At 42.5% G+C, this 19,675-nt stretch overlaps 1 protein-coding gene across 3 annotated transcripts in view; it reads right to left on the bottom strand.

Moving 5' to 3' along the window:
• Positions 1-232: 232 nt before the first annotated feature.
• SEC16B (SEC16 homolog B, endoplasmic reticulum export factor) overlaps positions 233-19,675 on the bottom strand; it is a 191,264-nt gene continuing 171,821 nt past the window's right edge. For all 3 annotated transcript variants that reach the window (XM_073643359.1, XM_073643358.1, XM_073643357.1), the window contains one exon: positions 233-506. In XM_073643359.1, the coding sequence (XP_073499460.1) occupies positions 429-506 (78 nt within the window). In that variant the 3' untranslated portion in view covers positions 233-428. The remainder of the gene's footprint in view (positions 507-19,675) is intronic.

The following is a 19,675-nucleotide window of genomic DNA, read 5'->3' as shown; positions in this document are numbered from 1 at the left end:
GTTATGTCAAAGTGAGTGACTAACACTAGAATTTGCTCTACCTGTGCGTATAGTCTTACCCAGTGACGGACATATCATTGGTGAAGCCTCTGCAGTCGCATAGCGGACCAAGAGGTAACGGGGCCCACTTCTACCTCCAAAACAGGAAGGAGCTCCTTACCTACTAACCTTTTAATATTCTGCCAATGAAAAATACGTAGCAGACAACCAAAACAATTCATTATGCCGTGAGTATTAAACAGTTTGTAATTTTATTGTGCAGGGTTGAAATGGGATCATTGATTTCTATGAACTTTTGTGGTCAAACAATTTCTTAAAGAACAAACATAAATGGCTTTACTTTAAGCCCCGTGAGATGAAGATTAGAAAATGTGATTTAATGACTTTCCATACGACACTCCCTGAGTGGTAAGTGTTGAGGTCATTGGTCATCGGCGCTGTAGCGGATATCGTCCCCGTGGAGGACGGATGATTCTGTTTGTGGCTGGACCAGCATCTTGGGAAAACTAAAAGACAAGAGATAAAACTTAATGGCAATTACATTACAAGTCTGTAAGCATTCATTTACTTTACAGTGTACAAGCTAAGGAGGTCCTATAACCAGGTCAAAAGTGGCCGGCTGTCACTCCTATTTTATTACTGATGCTTTCATGAGTATTCCCTTCTTTCTTTTTAAATCCACCAAACTGTTCTAGAGATATTTCTTTTTATTAATTGTGCTCAATATGATAATTTTATGGTCTTTACCAGTGACATTATTAAGAAGAACTTTTTTTTTTACTGTCAAACCACATTTCTCATTTATAACTGTAGATTCAACATTACTATGTTTAGTATTTGTATTCTTAACAGTGTTAATGAAGCATGTGGGGACCGGCACCATTGGTGTAGCTACTAGCATTGAAACAATCATACTGATGACTGCGTCCCAGGCTAGACAGGATTATAGGGGGCCAAAGAGATATCTTTTAATAGTAAAAACTGCTCCGTAACAATTCTGCAGAAAGTTCTTAATATTATTCATAAAAGATTTGAACGTTGATCAGTATGTGTGGAGGTTCTGCTTACTACTCTATAGAAGATATTTTAGAGCAGAAATTGTCTTTGGAAACTATATACCCCCTGGTCAAATGATCCTATTATCTCATGTGTAGAACAAGATCCATTGTAAAGTCACTGAGTGTCGCCAAGTGAATGAGAAATAACAAAAGGGGCGTTGAAAGAAAACCTATAGGTGACCACCATGTAAGTCATTGTCTGACTCCTTGAAGCATGTAGTACATGATTCAAGCTATTAACCAACAGACATAACCCTATAGGAACACTGTATGAAGTCAGACATATGCGTATTGGGGGTTACCATGTAATAAGTCTATTTTTTCTTTTTTTCTGATGGACATCTATTTTGTACACTTTTCACAAAGAGATTTGCCTTTATCCCTTAATACCAAGCACATGTGACCAGAGACCAAGACGAGCTTGCAGTGTGTCCATTTTTTTCCAGATAAAGGGGTATTCTATTGTTCTTATATTGTTTTAATTAGTTATACAGCATGTAAATAAGCAAGCTGGGGATTGACTTGCTTTTTCCATCTGCTGTTATTCTTCTGCAATGAGAGCTTTTATCTTACATAGTGTACAGCAGGTTTCCATGGAGCTCAGCATTCAGCCCCAGGCCAAGGGTGTGCAGTAGGCACATTCCAGAAGAGAGTTTAACTCTTAATATTCCAGTCAGCACTCTCCAGCCCATTGATTTCTACACTATTTCTGCTCACCTACCCCAACCCCTTTCTCTTATCTTCTGAAGAGATGGGGTTATAAATCACCAGCCCACAGCTTTCACAGCATTTGTCCCAATCTTGTCTCTCTTCTTGGAGGTGTGTGCTTGTTCAAATACCCTGTTGTCACTATGTGTATGTATAGTGATTACAATGTACAGACCAGAACAAACCACTGAGGGTTGAATGTGTTATAGCAGAACTTGTGCTGGGCTTTATAACTGTTATTCAAGGAGGAGGATTGCCTGCCCTGCTAGAAACCACAAAGTAAGAAAACTAAGGAGAAAGCATTGCTCTGAACTACTCAACAGACAAATTGAGAGTACTCCTTTAAGTTATTGTGAGTTGTGGTGTAACTGCCAAAATATGTGACAATACATCAACTGCCAAACCTCTGGATGATAATCGATATCAGCCAAGCCTCTGTACCACATACTGTATCAGAGAAGTTTCTAGATGATATCTTGTATCAGCTAAGCTTCTGTACCACATAATACAACCACTAAACCTCTTAACCATATACTGTAACCGCAAACCTCTGTACTCTATACTGTTACTACCAACCTCACTACTGTATTCTGTATTATATACTGTAACTGCCAAGTCTCTGTATCATATAATGTAACTATAATTTCTCTGTACCCATATACTATCTCCAAGCCTCTGTACCATACAGTGTTAAAGCCAAGCCTCTTTCCCATATACTGTTACCTCCAAGCCTCTGCACCATACAGTATTACCACCAAGCATCTGTACCATATAGTGTTACCGCCAAGCCTCTTTACCATATACTGTTACCGCCAAGTCTCTGTACCATACAGTTTTACCACCAAGCATCTGTACCATACAGTGGTCCCGCCAAGTCTCTTTACCATATGCTGTTACCGCCAAGCCTCCTTACCATATGCTGTTACCGCCAAGCCTCTGTACCATACACTGTTACCGCCAAGCCTCTTTACCATATACTGTTACCGTCAAGTCTCTTTACCATATGCTGTTGCCGCCAAGCCTCTGTACTATACACAGTTACCGCCAAGCCTTTGTACCATATACTATTACCGCCAAGCCTCTGTACCATATATTGTTACCGCCAAGTCTCTGTACCATATACTGTTACCCCCAACCCTCTGTACCATATATTGTTACCGCCAAGCCTCTGTGCCATATACTGTTAACGCCAAGCCTCTGTACCATATACTATTACCGCCAAGCCTCTTTACCATATACTGTTACCGCCAAGCCTCTGCACCATGTTTTAACCACCAAACCTCTGTACCTTATACTGTTACCATCAAATCTGTGTACCATATGTTGTAAACACCAAGAAAATAATTTTGGTGAGTCCCAAAAATAATTAAAATCCTCAATTTATTACAAAATAATTTAAAAGATCATACAGGTTGGGAATACATCTCAACGCGTTTCTGGCAAAAAAGCCCTTATTCACTGAGATACAGATTCCTTATGATACATGGTATAAAAACAAATGGCAACCAACCGTCGATCAATAAACACATATGTTAACAATCAATCACATTTGAGAATAATTAGCATAATCAGAAGGCTAAATCACAAGGAAAACCAGAAGGAGAGAAAAAAAAACACAGAAAAAAACAAACAAAAAAAACCTGCATTCAAATCCCTAAAATTTAATATAGGTAAAGCGGAGTATCATTCCTATGGTTCATGCCGTTGGGGTATTTTGTATCAAGTTTAATGATCCAAAATAATTCTCTTAGGAGGATTTTTTTTCCTCCAATCCCCTCCTCTAATAGGAATATCCACTTTTTCTAGTCCATAGAATGAAAAATTGTTTAATTCCCCTTTATGTCTCTCTACAAAATGCTTGCATGCTCCTGAATAGGATGCGTTTTTATTTTTGATGTTGGTAACATGTTCTGCCATCCTTTTCTTTAATTTACGTATTGTGCAGCCAATGTATTTTATTTTACATTCTTTGCAAAATCTGCAAAATATTGTATAACAGTTGTAAACACCAAACCTCTTTTTGTTACAGCTCAGTCTCTGCACCACATACTGTAACCAGTGAGCCTCTTTACCATATGCTGTAACCACCACGTCTCTGTACCATATACCATGATTGCTAAGTGCCACTGTTTGTAACCAGTATGCTTTCTGTCCCAAACAGAGTAAATTTGCAGTTGTTTGAATTTTACCAAGCCTGCCTCAGATTGTGTCACATGCACATCATATACACAACACTTACAAACTGGATACAAGTTGCACACACTTTAAAAGTATTCAAAATAAATATAAAAAGATATATACTGGAGAATCTCTTATTGCACCATCTCTGTCTATATATACTTTACAGCCCTGGGCAGCACTTCGATTGTATGTTCCTATTTCCACCTACATCTCTTACAGCTGTATAGTCATATAATCACTGACCAGTGAAGTCTACACAACACCAGAAAGGAGTGCCACATTATAGCGGTTGTATGGAGGATACTTGTCAACATCTCTATTTTTCTGATACAATCCCACACAAAAAAATGTCCAAAGGGAGGAGTATATGAAGCCCTGCCCAAAGGTAGGCATGTGGGTGGCCCATGTTATTTTAGGGGTGCTCTTGGGGCAGGGCTTGTAATTTTCCAATACTTCTTTTTTCCTCCTCTGGGTCCTGTACAGGTGAGTCAGTTACATGGGTACAAACATGCAAGACAAGGACATGTTTTTATCCCCTCGGAGAAAACATTGAGTGTTGTCTTTTAAACGACTGCAGAGATCTTGAAAATCACAAGAAATTAGTACAGACCATACATTAGATGGAGTCACAAATTGCATTTATGTGTTGATCTGTTCACACATGATAATGGATAAGTGAACTGATATACAGTGCCTACAAGTAGTATTCAACCCCCTGCAGATTTAGCTGGTTTGATAAGATGTAAATAAGTTAGAGCCTTCAAACTGCATTCGAGAGTAGGTTTTATGAACAGAAGCATAAATCTTACAAACCAAAAAGTTATGTTGCTCAGTTGAATTTTATTAAATTTTAAACATAAAAGTGTGGGTCAATTATTATTCAACCCCTATGTTTAATATTTTGTGGAATAACCCTTGTTTGCAATTACAGCTAATAATCGTCTTTTATAAGACCTGATCAGGCCGGCACAGGTCTGTGGAGTTATCTTGGCCCACTCCTCCATGCAGATCTTCTCCAAGTTATCTAGGTTCTTTGGGTGTCTCATGTGGACTTTATTCTTGAGCTCCTTCCACAAGTTTTCAATTGGGTTAAGGTCAGGAGACTGACTAGGCCACTCCAACACCTTGACTTTTTCCCTCTTGAACCAGGCCTTGGTTTTCTTGGCTGTGTGCTTTGGGTCGTTGTCTTGTTGGAAGATGAAATTACGACCCATCTTAAGATCCTTGATGGAGGAGCGGAGGTTCTTGGCCAAAATCTCCAGGTAGGCCATGCTATCCATCTTCCCATGGATGCGGACCAGATGGTCAGGCCCCTTGACTGAGAAACAGCCCCACAGCATGATGCTGCCACCACCATGCTTGACTGTAGGGATGGTATTCTTGGGGTCGTATGCAGTGCCATCCAGTCTCCAAACGTCACGTGTGTGGTTGGCACCAAAGATCTCGATCTTGGTCTCATCAGACCATAGAACCTTGAACCAGTCTGTCTCAGAGTCCTCCAAGTGATCATGAGCAAACTGTAGACGAGCCTTGACATGACGCTTTGAAAGTAAAGGTACCATGCAGGCTCGTCTGGAACGGAGACCATTGCGGTGGAGTACGTTACTTATGGTATTGACTGAAACCAATGTCCCCACTGCCATGAGATCTTCCCGGAGCTCCTTCCTTGTTGTCCTTGGGTTAGCCTTGACTCTTCGGACAAGCCTGGCCTCGGCACGGGAGGACACTTTCAAAGGCTGTCCAGGCCGTGGAAGGCTAACAGTAGTTCCATAAGCCTTCCACTTACAGATGATGCTCCCAACAGTGGAGACAGGTAGGCCCAACTCCTTGGAAAGGGTTTTGTACCCCTTGCCTGCCTTGTGACCCTCCACGATCTTGTCTCTGATGGCCTTGGAATGCTCCTTTGTCTTTCCCATGTTGACCATGTCTGAGTGCTGTTCACAAGTTTGGGGAGGGTCTTAAATAGTCAGAAAAGGCTGGCAAAAGAGATCTTTAATCCACACATGTGAAGCTCATTATTCTTGGTGCCTGAACTACTTCTTAATACTTTAGGGGGACCAAACAGAATTCTTGTGGTTTGAGGGGTTGAATAATAAATGACACTCTGAATTAACTTTTAACGTTTTTAAAAAAAAAAAAAAAAAAAAAATTGCTGCAGTGCATTTCCCACTTCCAGGCTGATCTACAGTACAAATGTCACAATGCCAAGTTAATTCCGCATGTGTCAACCAGCTAAATCTGCAGGGGGTTGAATACTACTTGTAGGCACTGTATATATATATACAGTACAGACCAAAAGTTTGGACACACCTTCTCATTTAAAGATTTTTCTGTATTTTCATGACTATGAAAATTGTACATTCACACTGAAGGCATCAAAACTATGAATTAACACATGTGGAATTATATACTTAACAAAAAAGTGTGAAACAACTGAAAATATGTCTTATATTCTAGGTTCTTCAAAGTAGCCACCTTTTGCTTTGATGACTGCTTTGCACACTCTTGGCATTCTCTTGATGAGCTTCAAGAGGTAGTCACCGGAAATGGTTTTCACTTCACCGGTGTGCCCTGTCAGGTTTAATAAGTGGGATTTCTTGCCTTATAAATGGGATTTGGACCATCAGTTGTGTTGTGCAGAAGTCAGGTGGATACACAGCTGATAGTCCTACTGAATAGACTGTTAGAATTTGTATTATGGCAAGAAAAAAGCAGCTAAGTAAAGAAAAACGAGTGGCCATCATTACTTTAAGAAATGAAGGTCAGTCAGTCCGAAAAATTGGGCAAACTTTGAAATTTTCCCCAAGTGCAGTTGCAAAAACCATCAAGCGCTACAAAGAAACTGGCTCACATGAGGACCGCCCCAGGAAAGGAAGACCAAGAGTCACCTCTGCTTCTGAGGATAAGTTTATCCGAGTCACCAGCCTCAGAAAACGCAGGTTAACAGCAGCTCAGATTAGTGACCAGGACAATGCCACACAGAGATCTAGCAGCAGACACATCTCTACAACAACTGTTAAGAGGAGACTTTGTGCAGCAGGCCTTCATGGTAAAATAGCTGCTAGGAAACCACTGATAAGGACAGGCAACAAGCAGAAGAAACTTGTTTGGGCTAAAGAACACAAGGAATGGACATTAGACCAGTGGGAATCTGTGCTTTGGTCTGATGAGTCCAAATTTGAGATCTTTGGTTCCAACCACCGTGTCTTTGTGCGACGCAGAAAAGGTGAATGGATGGACTCTACATGCCTGGTTCCCACCGTGAAGCATGGAGGAGGAGGTGTGATGGTGTGTGGGTGTTTTGCTGGTGACACTGTTGGGGATTTATTCAAAATTGAAGGCATACTGAACCAGCATGGCTACCACAGCATCTTGCAGCGGCATGCTATTCCATCCAGTTTGCGTTTAGTTGGACCATCATTTATTTTTCAACAGGACAATGACCCCAAACACACCTCCAGGCTGTGTAAGGGCTATTTGACCAAGAAGGAGAGTGATGGGGTGCTACGCCAGATGACCTGGCCTCTACAGTCACCAGACCTGAACCCAATCGAGATGGTTTGGGGCGAGCTGGACCGCAGAGTGAAGGCAAAAGGGCCAACAAGTGCTAAGCATCTCTGGGAACTCCATCAAGATTGTTGGAAGACCATTTCTGGTGACTACCTCTTGAAGCTCATCAAGAGAATGCCAAGAGTGTGCAAAGCAGTCATCAAAGCAAAAGGTGGCTACTTTGAAGAACCTAGAATATAAGACATATTTTCAGTTGTTTCCCACTTTTTTGTTAAGTATATAATTCCACATGTGTTAATTTATAGTTTTGATGCCTTCAGTGTGAATGTACAATTTTCATAGTCATGAAAATAGAGAAAAATCTGTAAATGAGAAGGTGTGTCCAAACTTTTGGTCTGTACTGTATATATATAGGACCCTACGAAAAAGTAACTCTATATATCATAGTATATGTAGTAAGCATTTCACTGTTTCTCCCTGTATATTCCACAGTTCCATGGATGCGACAATCGTGTTTATTGCACATTTTGATTAAAGGCATTGATCATATACTTTTGGAATGGCTAACCTACTTTCTCCGCAATGGGTCTGGCTTTAGTGAAAACGAGCTGAACATTTCATCACGACCATTAGGAGCCTTCTGTAGCACTTCAGCAGAAATAATACGAACCCCGGACAGTGCAGGAGAGATGTACGACACCGCTGGGTATTTTCTATCTGCTTTAACTTCTCTTTTAATGAACACTCTCCCCACCCCCATCTGTAAGAGCTCAATGGTAATAAAACTGCAACCACTGGATAATCTTCAACCCTTGGGAGCTGTACAATATTGGAATTTCCCATTGATTTCATACATGTCCAATAATTCTGTGCACTACGTGCATTTGTGTGCATGTAAGCTGTAGTTAATTTTGGCAATGACATTCTAAGCAAAGCTCTACCGCAGAAGATTTTTTTCCGGTCGTCGGCCTCCATGAGGATTAGATTCTCTGGTCAGTAAAATAATAATTGTAAATATTTTTTTTTCATTGTTTTATGCATATTGGAATATTTAGGGTAGGCAGTGACATTCTATATGACATCATATAATGACATCACATTTCTAGGGGCAGGAGAATGCCTCAACATGGCCATGGTATGAGGACTTTGGATTATTGCAGCTTCCTCCCATCTGTATCATACATTGCTCCTGGAAAAATTAGAGTAAGGAAGACTTGCAAGGAATAGCTTGAGAGACGGTGTGAATGAGAAGCAGAGGCGTGATGTAATGTGTAAGCTTCATGAGTAGCAAGGAAAAGGAGAATAGCACTGAATGACCCCTGTAAAGAAAAACTTTGGACACTGACTTTTTTATTTGGGCACTCTATATCTAACTATACATATATAAACAAACTCTGTCATCTTATAGATCTATTCCAAGGGTCAAAAAGTCTGGAAAATCTACATTATTTAGCTCAAAAATATCTAGCCTGTGACTAAAGCAGCTCTCTCTTCCCCTCTCTCAGCACCAGTTAGCAGCTGAAAAGCATCAGTCCAATCAGATGCATTTAACCAAACCCCAGCATTAAATGCTCAGAAAGCTTCAAGCGGATCTGTCTCCAGATTTCACAAAACAAGCTGCATATTTAAGTAGATCTCCTCAACCTGATGAGGCTAATGTACTTACTTTGAAATTCCGCGCCACGATGACTGTATAATCTTGATATTAAAATTAGCATTTTTTGAGGCAAAGTATTTAGTCTCTGCCCACCCAGCCTGACTGAGCTGTAGCTTGTACTTAGCAGTGTGAATTTCCAGCAGCAGCAGGGAGGAAGGACACTGAGGAGCTGTCAATCAGGCCAGGAGGAAGGAGGTGGAGCTTAAAGTTTCAAAAAGGATTATACAGCCAATCTGGCATGGATTCTTCACAGTAAGTAGAACAGCCTCATCAGGTCCAATAGATCTATTTAATAATTTATACAGTTTATATTGTGAAATCTGGTGATCCACTTTGACTGTTTACCCCCTTAATGAAAGTAGTAATCCAGCTCTGCTGACTTCCGCAGCGAGAGGTGATGGGACATCTACAGATATATACGTGGTTGCGTGCAAGAGTAAAAAGTTTTAATTAACAGGATTAGGGGCCTTCAATATCAATACAGAACCTCAAAAGTCCTCTATATGCTGATACTGAGTTGATCAGTGGGCTGTTTGGAATCCATTTACGACAATGGATCTAGAGGAGCAAATAAATGTGCATTGTGAGGATGAGAGGATGCACAATAAGATAGTATAATGCTTCATGAGAATTTTTTTGTTTTTAGATGTTTTTTATTCTTTTATGACATTGACACAAAACACATGAAACCTTATCACAACGACAATGTGACCGCATTTACTCAGAAAATCAATCGTGTTGTCTCATTAGTGTTACGTGATTTAGACAATAAATAGGAAAGAGAAACGAAGGGGAGAAGAAATGGGAACTAAGGGATGTGGACAAGCATATATTAAAGGTGGTGCTGATCACAAATGATATGTAAAGCTGGATGAGATGTAGAGAATGAAATATTGCATGGGGGCGAGAATGGTTTGTGCAAGACATTTTATAAGAAGCCGATCTCACCAGAACATATAAGAGAACTTTGAAGTTTATATTTCTGTTTTAAGTTTCTTGGGGGATGGACTTTAAAATCCAAGTTATACCACCGATGACTAGGTTGCACTTATGCATTTATGCATGAGATGAACTTCTGTGCTCTCGCCATTCATATGGGATGAAGGTATTGGTGCCCGATAGACCCTTTGTTCTGTTTCTCGAAAAGATCTTTCATACACAATATCAGTGCAAGGAAAGAATGTTATGAGCGATTACATAATGAACAGCAGGTAGCCGACATAGACAATGGAATAGTTATATGTTACATTAATAAAAAAAATATCTTTCCATCATGTTCAACTATAGAAATGTTCAGAGTATGGATGAAACTATGGGTATTAGGGCATGACCCTATGAATGGGTTAACACCGCTAGGTCTCCTTTTGTTGCTGTCTAGAAAGGTGCTTTTTTGGGAGATGTGCTTTTTTGGGAGATGGACTTTGCAGATTGTAAAGAATATATTTGTTGTTATTAAATATGCTTAAAGAGGTTGTCCACTACTTTTACACTGATGACCTATCCATAGGATAGGTCATCAATGTCTGATCGGTCAGGGTCTGACACCCGGCACCCCCGCCGATCAGCTGTTATCGACCGTGGTCGCCAGCTGGAAATACTCACTTGAGGAGCTTGCCACCTTCTGGTATTGGCCGAGGCTTGGTACTGCACACCCACCTCCTATTGATTTGATGTGTAGTACCATGCGGCGGCCACTACCAGAAGACGGGCAGCTCCGCAAGTGAGTATTTGCAGCCGGCGGCCGCCACCACCGATAACAGCTGATTGGCGGGGTTGCCAAGTGTCGAACCCCGGCCGATCAGACATTGATGACCTATCCTAAAAATAGGTCAGCGATCAAAAAGTAGTGGACAACCTCTTTAAAGGAGTTGCCTTATCACAGACAACCCTTTAATTCTTAGCGCCAACATGGAAATCTGTTTATTGCCATGGGTATGGATCCTAAGATCCCTGGCAAACAACTACTAGGGGGCGATGCTGTTAGTTGCTCATTCTAAAAGGGGTTTGTCGACTACTGGAAAATTCATTCTTAAATGCTGGAGTGCCTCAAATAAAATAAAAACAACACATGCTCACAACACATGGCGTAGTTCCAGTGATTTTGGAACTATGTCTGCCAAAGCTCACATGACATTATTTTGTCATGTGAACGTTGCAGCCAATCAACGGCCGAAGTTGAGTGTGCAGCCCATCAGGTCTGTGTGTTGTTTTTTTTGGGGGGGAGGGCACTGTAGCATTTAAAAAGTAGTGGACAAACCCTTTAAGGAGAATTTTTCAGTAGGATCAACCCTCCTAAGTCATCTATATGGGCATGCCTGTAATAGAAAGTTGAAGAAAATGATACCTTGATATCTGCAACTCGATGCCTTGTTCCAGAGAAATCCACATTTCTCTTAATATGTAAATGAGCTGTTAAGATCTATGGGCTGGACATAGATCTCATTGAAAATCTGCCTCCAGAGTTTATTTTTTATGAATAGGGGCGTTACCCGTGTGAGACATGTCATGACTGACAGTCTGCTTTTCTGATCTACATGTCTCACACTGGTAACGCCTATTTTAATTTAAAATAAGCTCTGGAAGAAGATTCCCAAGGAGATCTATGTCCCGCCCATAGATCTTAACATTTACATATAAGAAAATTGTGGATGGCTCTGTAGTAAGACATTGGAACGCAGATATCAAGGTAACATTTTACTCAACTTCCTATGACCTGCATGCCCATATAAGACGGCTTTAGGAGGGTTGATCCTACTGACAGATTCCCTTTAATGGTTGTCCATATAATACATGAACTGGTAAACCATGCCATAGTAAGAGATGCCGCCGATTATTAGCTCATATTTTATGATCCAAAGCAGGGAACGACTCTCTAAGACAACCATATGCTACAGTAGGGCATATGGACAGGGTTTGTCCTGGTGGAAAAATCGCTTTAAGGCCACAGCCCCATTATTTTTTCTCAGGAGTGGGAGCCAAAACCAGGTAAGGAACAATCAGAGAAAAGGTATAATAGAAACAAGTCACCATTTCTGCATTTATCACTAGTGTTGAGCCACCCCCGTAGTGTTCGGGTTCGGTTCGTCGAACCCCAGGATGTTTGTGGAACTGTTCGTCGAACACCTTAGAACACCGTCGAACACCGTTAAAACCAATGGCAGGCAAACAAAAACACATAGAAAACACCTTCAAAGGTGTCCAAAAGCTGACAAACTGCTCAGAAGACACTCTCTTTAAAAAAGCCGGCCGGTAAGTATGGTTTAATTTAGAACATTAAAGAATTGTGTGTTTATTTCAATTAAAGGACTTTACTCTGGGTGTTTGTGTTTTTTTTTTAACTTTGACAATGGGGTTAGTAATTGGGGTGTCTTATAGACGCCTCTCCATTACTAACCTGGGCTTGATGTCAGCTGGCATTATAAGCTGACATCAACCCCAGCCCTATTAGTCCCACTGCCACCGCTACAGGGCAGTGGGAAGAGCGAGGCTAAGTGCCAGAATTGGCGCATCCTATGGATGCGCCATTTCTGGGGCGGCTGCCGGCTGGTGTTTCTAGCCTGGGAGGGGGCCAATATTCATGGCACCCTTCCTGGGCTATTAATATCAGCCCCCAGCTGTCTGCCTAGCCTCTGCTTGCTATTAAAATAGGGGGGACCCCACGTCATTTTTTGGGGGGTCCCCCATTTTAATAGCTAGTAAAGGCTAGGTATTCAGTTGGGGGCTGATATTAGTAGCCTGGGAAGCTCCGTGGGTATTACCCCCTTCCCAGGCTTCAAACATCTGCCCCAGCCGTCCGCTTAACCTCCGCTAGAGACTAAAATTACGGGGAACCCGACGCCAATTTTTTTTTTTAATAAATCCTTTATTTTAACACTAAATGACAAGTACAGTAACCAACACTGTAATTGTACTTCTTATATATGTGACTGACATGTTTCTATCTATCTAATCTATGTGTGATGCTCTATTCTTTCTATTCTAAATTGTCGGGTACCAGTGTATGCCGCTGCTGAATTGCCGGCTTTTCATGTTTCACTGTGAGCACTGTTCCCATCGATTTGGGCAACCACTGTAATGCCACAACCACCATGGCTGTGGCATTACAGTGAGTGGCAGACAATCCCTGCATGATGTGAAAAAATCCAGTTACGCTTTTGGTGCACGAACAGTTATCGAACATAACCTCGAACATCCGAATTTTTTGCAAATCGTTCGCGTTCGTCGAACGACTCAAACACCGCCCAAAACAGCTCGAATTTGAGATTGGCGAACAGTTCTAGTCAAACACCGCTCATCTCTATTTATCACCCACTCCTGGTTTTGGCTCCCACTCCTGAGAGAAAATACTGACCGAATACTGACCAAATACTGATAGTAGGGCCATGGCCTAACACATAATACAACTCAAGTTCAGCTCAAAATAAGTAAAAATCTTTTCAAAATTGGTCCTAAGCTTTAACATATTTTAATATTATCACTCACGTTCCCTATTAATTAAGTCAGGAATAGAGATGAGCGTTGTTCTACTCGAACTGTTCGCCAATCTCAAATTCGAGCTGTTTTGGGCGGTGTTCGAGCCGGTCGGCGAACACGAACAATTTGAGAAAAATTCGGCTGTTCGAGGTTATGTTCGATAACTGTTCGTGCACCAAAATCATAACTGGATTTTTTCTCAGTAATGATGAAAATTAATGTTAATACGCAGTTTGAGTGTACAGCGGGGCGGGGGGAGGGGCAGGGGATGGATCTCTGCAGGAACAATGAAGATCTCCATTTTTTTTTCTCTTTCCCGCATTTGCAGTGGGGAGGTGCAATCTGTCAGCCTATCAGCAGCGCACACACGGAGCGAAGTGCTTTTTTTCACACAAGCAAGGGCATGTGTGATTGGCAGTGTATGTCACATGTCCTTGCCCTATAAGACCAAGCCATTTTCCCCGTCGTCACCATTTTCTCACTGCTGCAGCTGCGTGTTAGACGGCACCGCTGTTGCTGTGTGCGCTATACCTTGTTAATTTCAAGCCAATTTTCGCACAAATATACAGATAGCTTGGGAGTAGGGAATAGTTGTGATTGCAGTCCTTTTAAGGACTAGGCTACAGCATTTCCTACGACTTTTATCAAGCAGGTCTGTGCTCTTAAATAGATAGATTGTGGGAGTAAAGACTAATTGTAATTGGAGTCCTTTTCAGGACTAGGTTACATCAGTTCCTATCAGTTTTTGCCAGGCAGGTCTGTGCCAGTGCTGTGCAAGTTTTTTTCACAGCATTTGGCTGAATCTAGCAAAGCTAATCCTTTTTGGCCTATTGCAGAGTGTGTTAGTCAGTGGAGTAGCCTATCTGTGTTGCAAGATATACCACCTGTGTATAGAATACCAATTTTTTTACTGCACCTAGTGAAGTAAAATCTTTTGGGCATAGCATCATTCTATTAGTCCATCTATACTGACCTCCATCAGGTTGCAAACTGAATATAATTTTTTTCTGCATCTAGCTCTGAAAAAATATTTGGGCTTCTAGCAGTGTGTGGGACTTGGTCTATTAGTCCATCTATACTGACCTCCATCAGGTTGCAAATTAAAAATAATTTTTTCCTTCATTTAGCTCTGAAAAAATATTTGGGCTTCTAGCAGTGTGTGGGACTTGTTCTATTAGTCCTTCTATACTGACCTCCAGCAGGTTGCAAATTAAAAATAATTTTTTTCTTCATTTATCTCTGAAAAAATATTTGGGCTTCTAGCAGCGTGTGGGACTTGTTCTATTAGTCCATCTATACTGACCTCCATCAGGTTGCAAATTAAAAATAATTTTTTTCTGCATCTAGCTCTGAAAAAATATTTGGGCTTCTAGCGGTGTGTGGGACTTGGTCTATTAGTCCATCTATACTGACCTCCATCAGGTTGCAAATTAAAAATAATTTTTTTCTGCATCTAGCTCTGAAAAAATATTTGGGCTTCTAGCAGTGTGTGGGACTTGGTCTATTAGTCCATCTATACTGACCTCCATCAGGTTGCAAATTAAAAATAATTTTTTTCTTCATTTAGCTCTGAAAAAATATTTGGGCTTCTAGCAGTGTGTGGGACTTGTTCTATTAGTCCTTCTATACTGACCTCTAGCAGGTTGCAAATTGAATATAATTTTTTTCTGCATCCAGCACTAAAAAAATATTTGGGCTTCTAGCGGTGTGTGGGACTTGGTCTATTAGTCCATCTATACTGACCTCCATCAGGTTGCAAATTAAAAATAATTTTTTTCTGCATCTAGCTCTGAATTAATATTTGGGCTTCTAGCAGTGTGTGGGACTTGGTCTATTAGTCCATCTATACTGACCTCCATCAGGTTGCAAATTAAAAATAATTTTTTTCTGCATCTAGCTCTGAAAAAATATTTGGGCTTCTAGCAGTGTGTGGGACTTGGTCTATTAGTCCATCTATACTGACCTCCATCAGGTTGCAAATTGAATAAAAAAATTTTCTGCATCTAGCTCTGAAAAAATATTTGGGCTTCTAGCGGTGTGTGGGACTTGGTCTATTAGTCCATCTATACTGACCTCCATCAGGTTGCAAATTAAAAATAATTTTTTTCTGCATCTAGCTCTGAAAAAATATTTGGGCTTCTAGCAGTGTGTGGGACTTGGTCTATTAGTCCATCTATACTGACCTCCATCAGGTTGCAAATTAAAAATAATTTTTTTCTTCATTTAGCTCTGAAAAAATATTTGGGCTTCTAGCAGTGTGTGGGACTTGTTCTATTAGTCCTTCTATACTGACCTCCAGCAGGTTGCAAATTGAATATAATTTTTTTCTGCATCTAGCTCTGAAAAAATATTTGGGCTTCTAGCGGTGTGTGGGACTTGGTCTATTAGTCCATCTATACTGACCTCCATCAGGTTGCAAATTAAAAATAATTTTTTTCTGCATCTAGCTCTGAAAAAATATTTGGGCTTCTAGCAGTGTGTGGGACTTGGTCTATTAGTCCATCTATACTGACCTCCATCAGGTTGCAAATTGAATAAAAAAAATTTCTGCATCTAGCTCTGAAAAAATATTTGGGCTTCTAGCGGTGTGTGGGACTTGGTCTATTAGTCCATCTATACTGACCTCCATCAGGTTGCAAATTAAAAATAATTTTTTTCTGCATCTAACCCAGCCAATAGTTTTGGCCTAATACCACAGTTTGGCCACTCAGCTCTGCTCGGTTACCATCCATTGTTTTTTTGTGCAAACAACTCCAGAGTTGTGAATTAGTTAACCACCAAAATGAGTGGAAAAAGGCCTGCTGCTGGTGGAAAGGGGAATAGGCGTGTTGGCAAGGGGAAAAAAGGTTGTGTCCGTGGGGTAGGTGCAGAAGAAAGACCATCTTCCAGCCAAACTAAAATGTCTACTTCTTTTAGCGGACAATGTGATAAGATCCCTTTCTTACGGCCACGCCAATCGCTACAAATTCCAGATGAGGCACAAAAACAGCAGGTGCTTCAACGGATATCAAGTGCTCTTTTAAGTGGGCTCTCCTCCACATCAACTTCAACATCACAAATACTCCAGTCCTCAAAGGTGTCACCCAAATCGCACTTGCTTCCTCACAGCTCCCAAATCTCCAGCTGCCCGTCTGAGTATGAGGTAGAACAGATGGTTGAGTCTGCAGAGCTGTTTACTCATACTATAGCCTGGGAATCAGAGGTCGACTCCAGCGCTTCTGTGAATCCAGACGAGGAAATGATCTGCACTGATGCCCAGAATCTTTATGAGTCGGATCCAGGACCAGACGCAGAAGGTTCTGACCATAATGTAGACCCTCATTCCCAAACTGTAACTCCTGTTGGTGGAGACAATGAGGAAGACGATGATAAGACTCAAATACCTGATTGGAGCGACAACTTTAGTTTTTTGTCAGGGCAGGAACAGGTTGGCTCTGAGGACGACGGGTGTGATAACGCACAGGGTGATCATGATGAGGTCGGAGATCCCACTTACTGTCAACCCACAGTCAGCCAAGAGATGAGGTCAGCAGAGGAGGTGGAGGAAGATGCTAGTGACGACGAGGTCAGGTTGCGCCTTCCTGGACAGAGACGTAGTACTGGAAGCACGTCAACAACTGCATCCTCAAACACAACTCTGCCTCTCACCACAAGTCGTGGTGGCTCTTCAGGTCGCATGGGTGCTAAGCCTTGCATAGCCTGGGCATTTTTTCAGATCGATAAAGATGACCCAACTCGTGTTATCTGTAACATTTGTCAGCAAAAGCTAAGTAGAGGCCAAAAAATACATAGTTTGAGTACTTCATGCATGAACCGGCACATGGACATGAAGCATAAGTTGCAGTGGGAAGCTCAGTGTGCTACAATGCGGCCTAGCCGGCCGGGCCAACCACCGTCTGCCATATCTTGTGCATCCGCGGCCTCTTCATCCTCTGTGACTGGGGGGACAGCAGTCACACCTGTTTTGGGGCGCAGACCTGCCACCTCTTTACCCGCAACAGCCAGCGTGATTGGCAGGTCATCATTTTCTTTGGAGGTGGTAACACCAGCTGGTCTTGAGCGCTGTCCGACATCGATAGCACCACCTTTGGATCAAGGCAACCTAACATGTCCGCCTGCATCTTCCTCACAGACCGGCAGTTTGCCGGGGACACCCTTATCAACCCCGTCTAAGCACAATAGCCAGCCCTCGGTCCCTCAGATGTGGACAAGTAAAAGACCATTTCCTCCTAGCCATGAGAAAGCTAAGAGGTTGAATTTCACCATCTGCAAGCTCTTGGCTACAGAAATGCTGCCTTTCCGCCTGGTGGACACAGAGGATTTTCGAGACCTTATGTCCGTCGCAGTGCCCCAGTACCAGATGCCCAGTCGGCACTACTTCTCAAAGAAAGGTGTGCCTGCGCTCCACCAGCATGTCGCACACAACATCACCGCTTCTTTGAGAAACTCTGTGTGTGACAGGGTGCATTTCACCACAGACACTTGGACGAGTAGGCATGGACAGGGGCGTTACATGTCGCTGACTGGGCACTGGGTAACTATGGTGACAGCAGGACAAGGGGCTGCTGTCCAAGTCTTGCCGTCCCCACGAGTTGTGCGTCAATCCTCTTTATGTCAAAGTTCCTCCACTGCTTCTGCCTCCTCAACCTCCTCTCGGTCTTCCACCTGCACCCAAAGCCTGTCTGGTCATGCCACAAGCTTTCTAACTGCGCAGAAGGGATCCTGCACACCTCCTTACTATGCTGGCAGTAGGGCTCAACGTCATCAGGCGGTTTTTACATTGAAATGTCTGGGAAATGTGAGTCACACAGCTGAGGAGTTGTGGTCAGCTCTGGAGAACCAATTTCATGAATGGTTGTCTCCACTGGACCTGAAACCAGGGAAGGCCGTGTGCGACAATGCTGCAAACCTGGGTGCGGCCCTTCGCCGGGGCAATGTCACACACGTGCCTTGTATGGCTCACGTGTTGAACCTGGTTGTCCAGCAATTTTTAGCCCACTATCCCAGACTAGATGGCCTTCTGCAGAGGGCACGGTCGCTGTGTGCTCACTTCCGCCGTTCGCATCCCGCAGCTCAGCGACTTACATCTCTACAGAAGTCGTTGGGCCTGCCACTTCACCGGCTAAAATGCGATGTGCCTACCCGGTGGAATTCAACTCTGCACATGTTGCAGCGACTGTGGCAGCACCGACAAGCCCTGGTGCAATACGTTCTGACGTATAGCCTGGGCCAACGAGATTCAGAGGTGGGGCAAATCACGCTGGAGGAGTGGTCTCAGATCAGGGACCTATGCACCCTTCTGCACAGTTTTGAAATGGCGACGAAGATGTTTAGTGCTGACGATGCCATTATCAGCATGACTATTCCGGTGATTTACATGCTGGAGCACATGTTAAACAGAATTCGGAGTCAGGTGGTGGCACAAGAGGAGGTGGAGGAAGTAGAGGAGGAGGAGTTGTATGCGGAAGGGCTAACATCTGCAAGGTCCAGACGGTCGGCAGCACCAAGGCGGCAGGCATGTGAGGGTGGGGGAGATGATTTTACCAGGGCGCATGGTAGCAGCCAAACTAGTGAGGTAGGTGCAGGAGCCCAGGAAGAAGTGGAGGACGAACTGATGGAAGACTCATCAGATGAGGGAGACCTTGATCACATTTCTGTTGTGCGAGGTTGGGGGGAGAGGACAGAGGAAGGAAGCATGATTGTTACCTCGCCACCAACACAACAGGGACTTGGTGCTCCTGGATGCGCAACACACATGAGTGCCTTCTTGCTGCACTACCTGCAACATGACCCTCGAATTGTGAGAATTAGAAATAATCCTGACTACTGGGTTGCCACACTGTTAGATCCCCGGTACAAAAGTAAATTTGCAGAAATTATTCCTGCCATAGAAAGGGATGCACGCATGCAGGAGTATCAGCAGAGACTGTTGCAGAATCTTACATGTGCTTTTCCACAAAATACCAGTGGTGCACGTAGTGAATCTCACAGTTCCAACTTGCCAACCGTGGGACCGTCAAGTGTTCAGCACTCAAACCGTAACAGAACCACAGTATCTGCTGGTAAGATCAATTTTGCGGAATCATTT

This window comes from Phyllobates terribilis, unplaced genomic scaffold (assembly GCF_046119375.1).
Source record: "Phyllobates terribilis strain yellow unplaced genomic scaffold, ASM4611937v1 Scaffold_8__6_contigs__length_399053987, whole genome shotgun sequence".
NCBI classification, from domain to species: domain Eukaryota; kingdom Metazoa; phylum Chordata; class Amphibia; order Anura; family Dendrobatidae; genus Phyllobates; species Phyllobates terribilis.
This window is presented reverse-complemented; position numbering and strand designations above follow the sequence as displayed.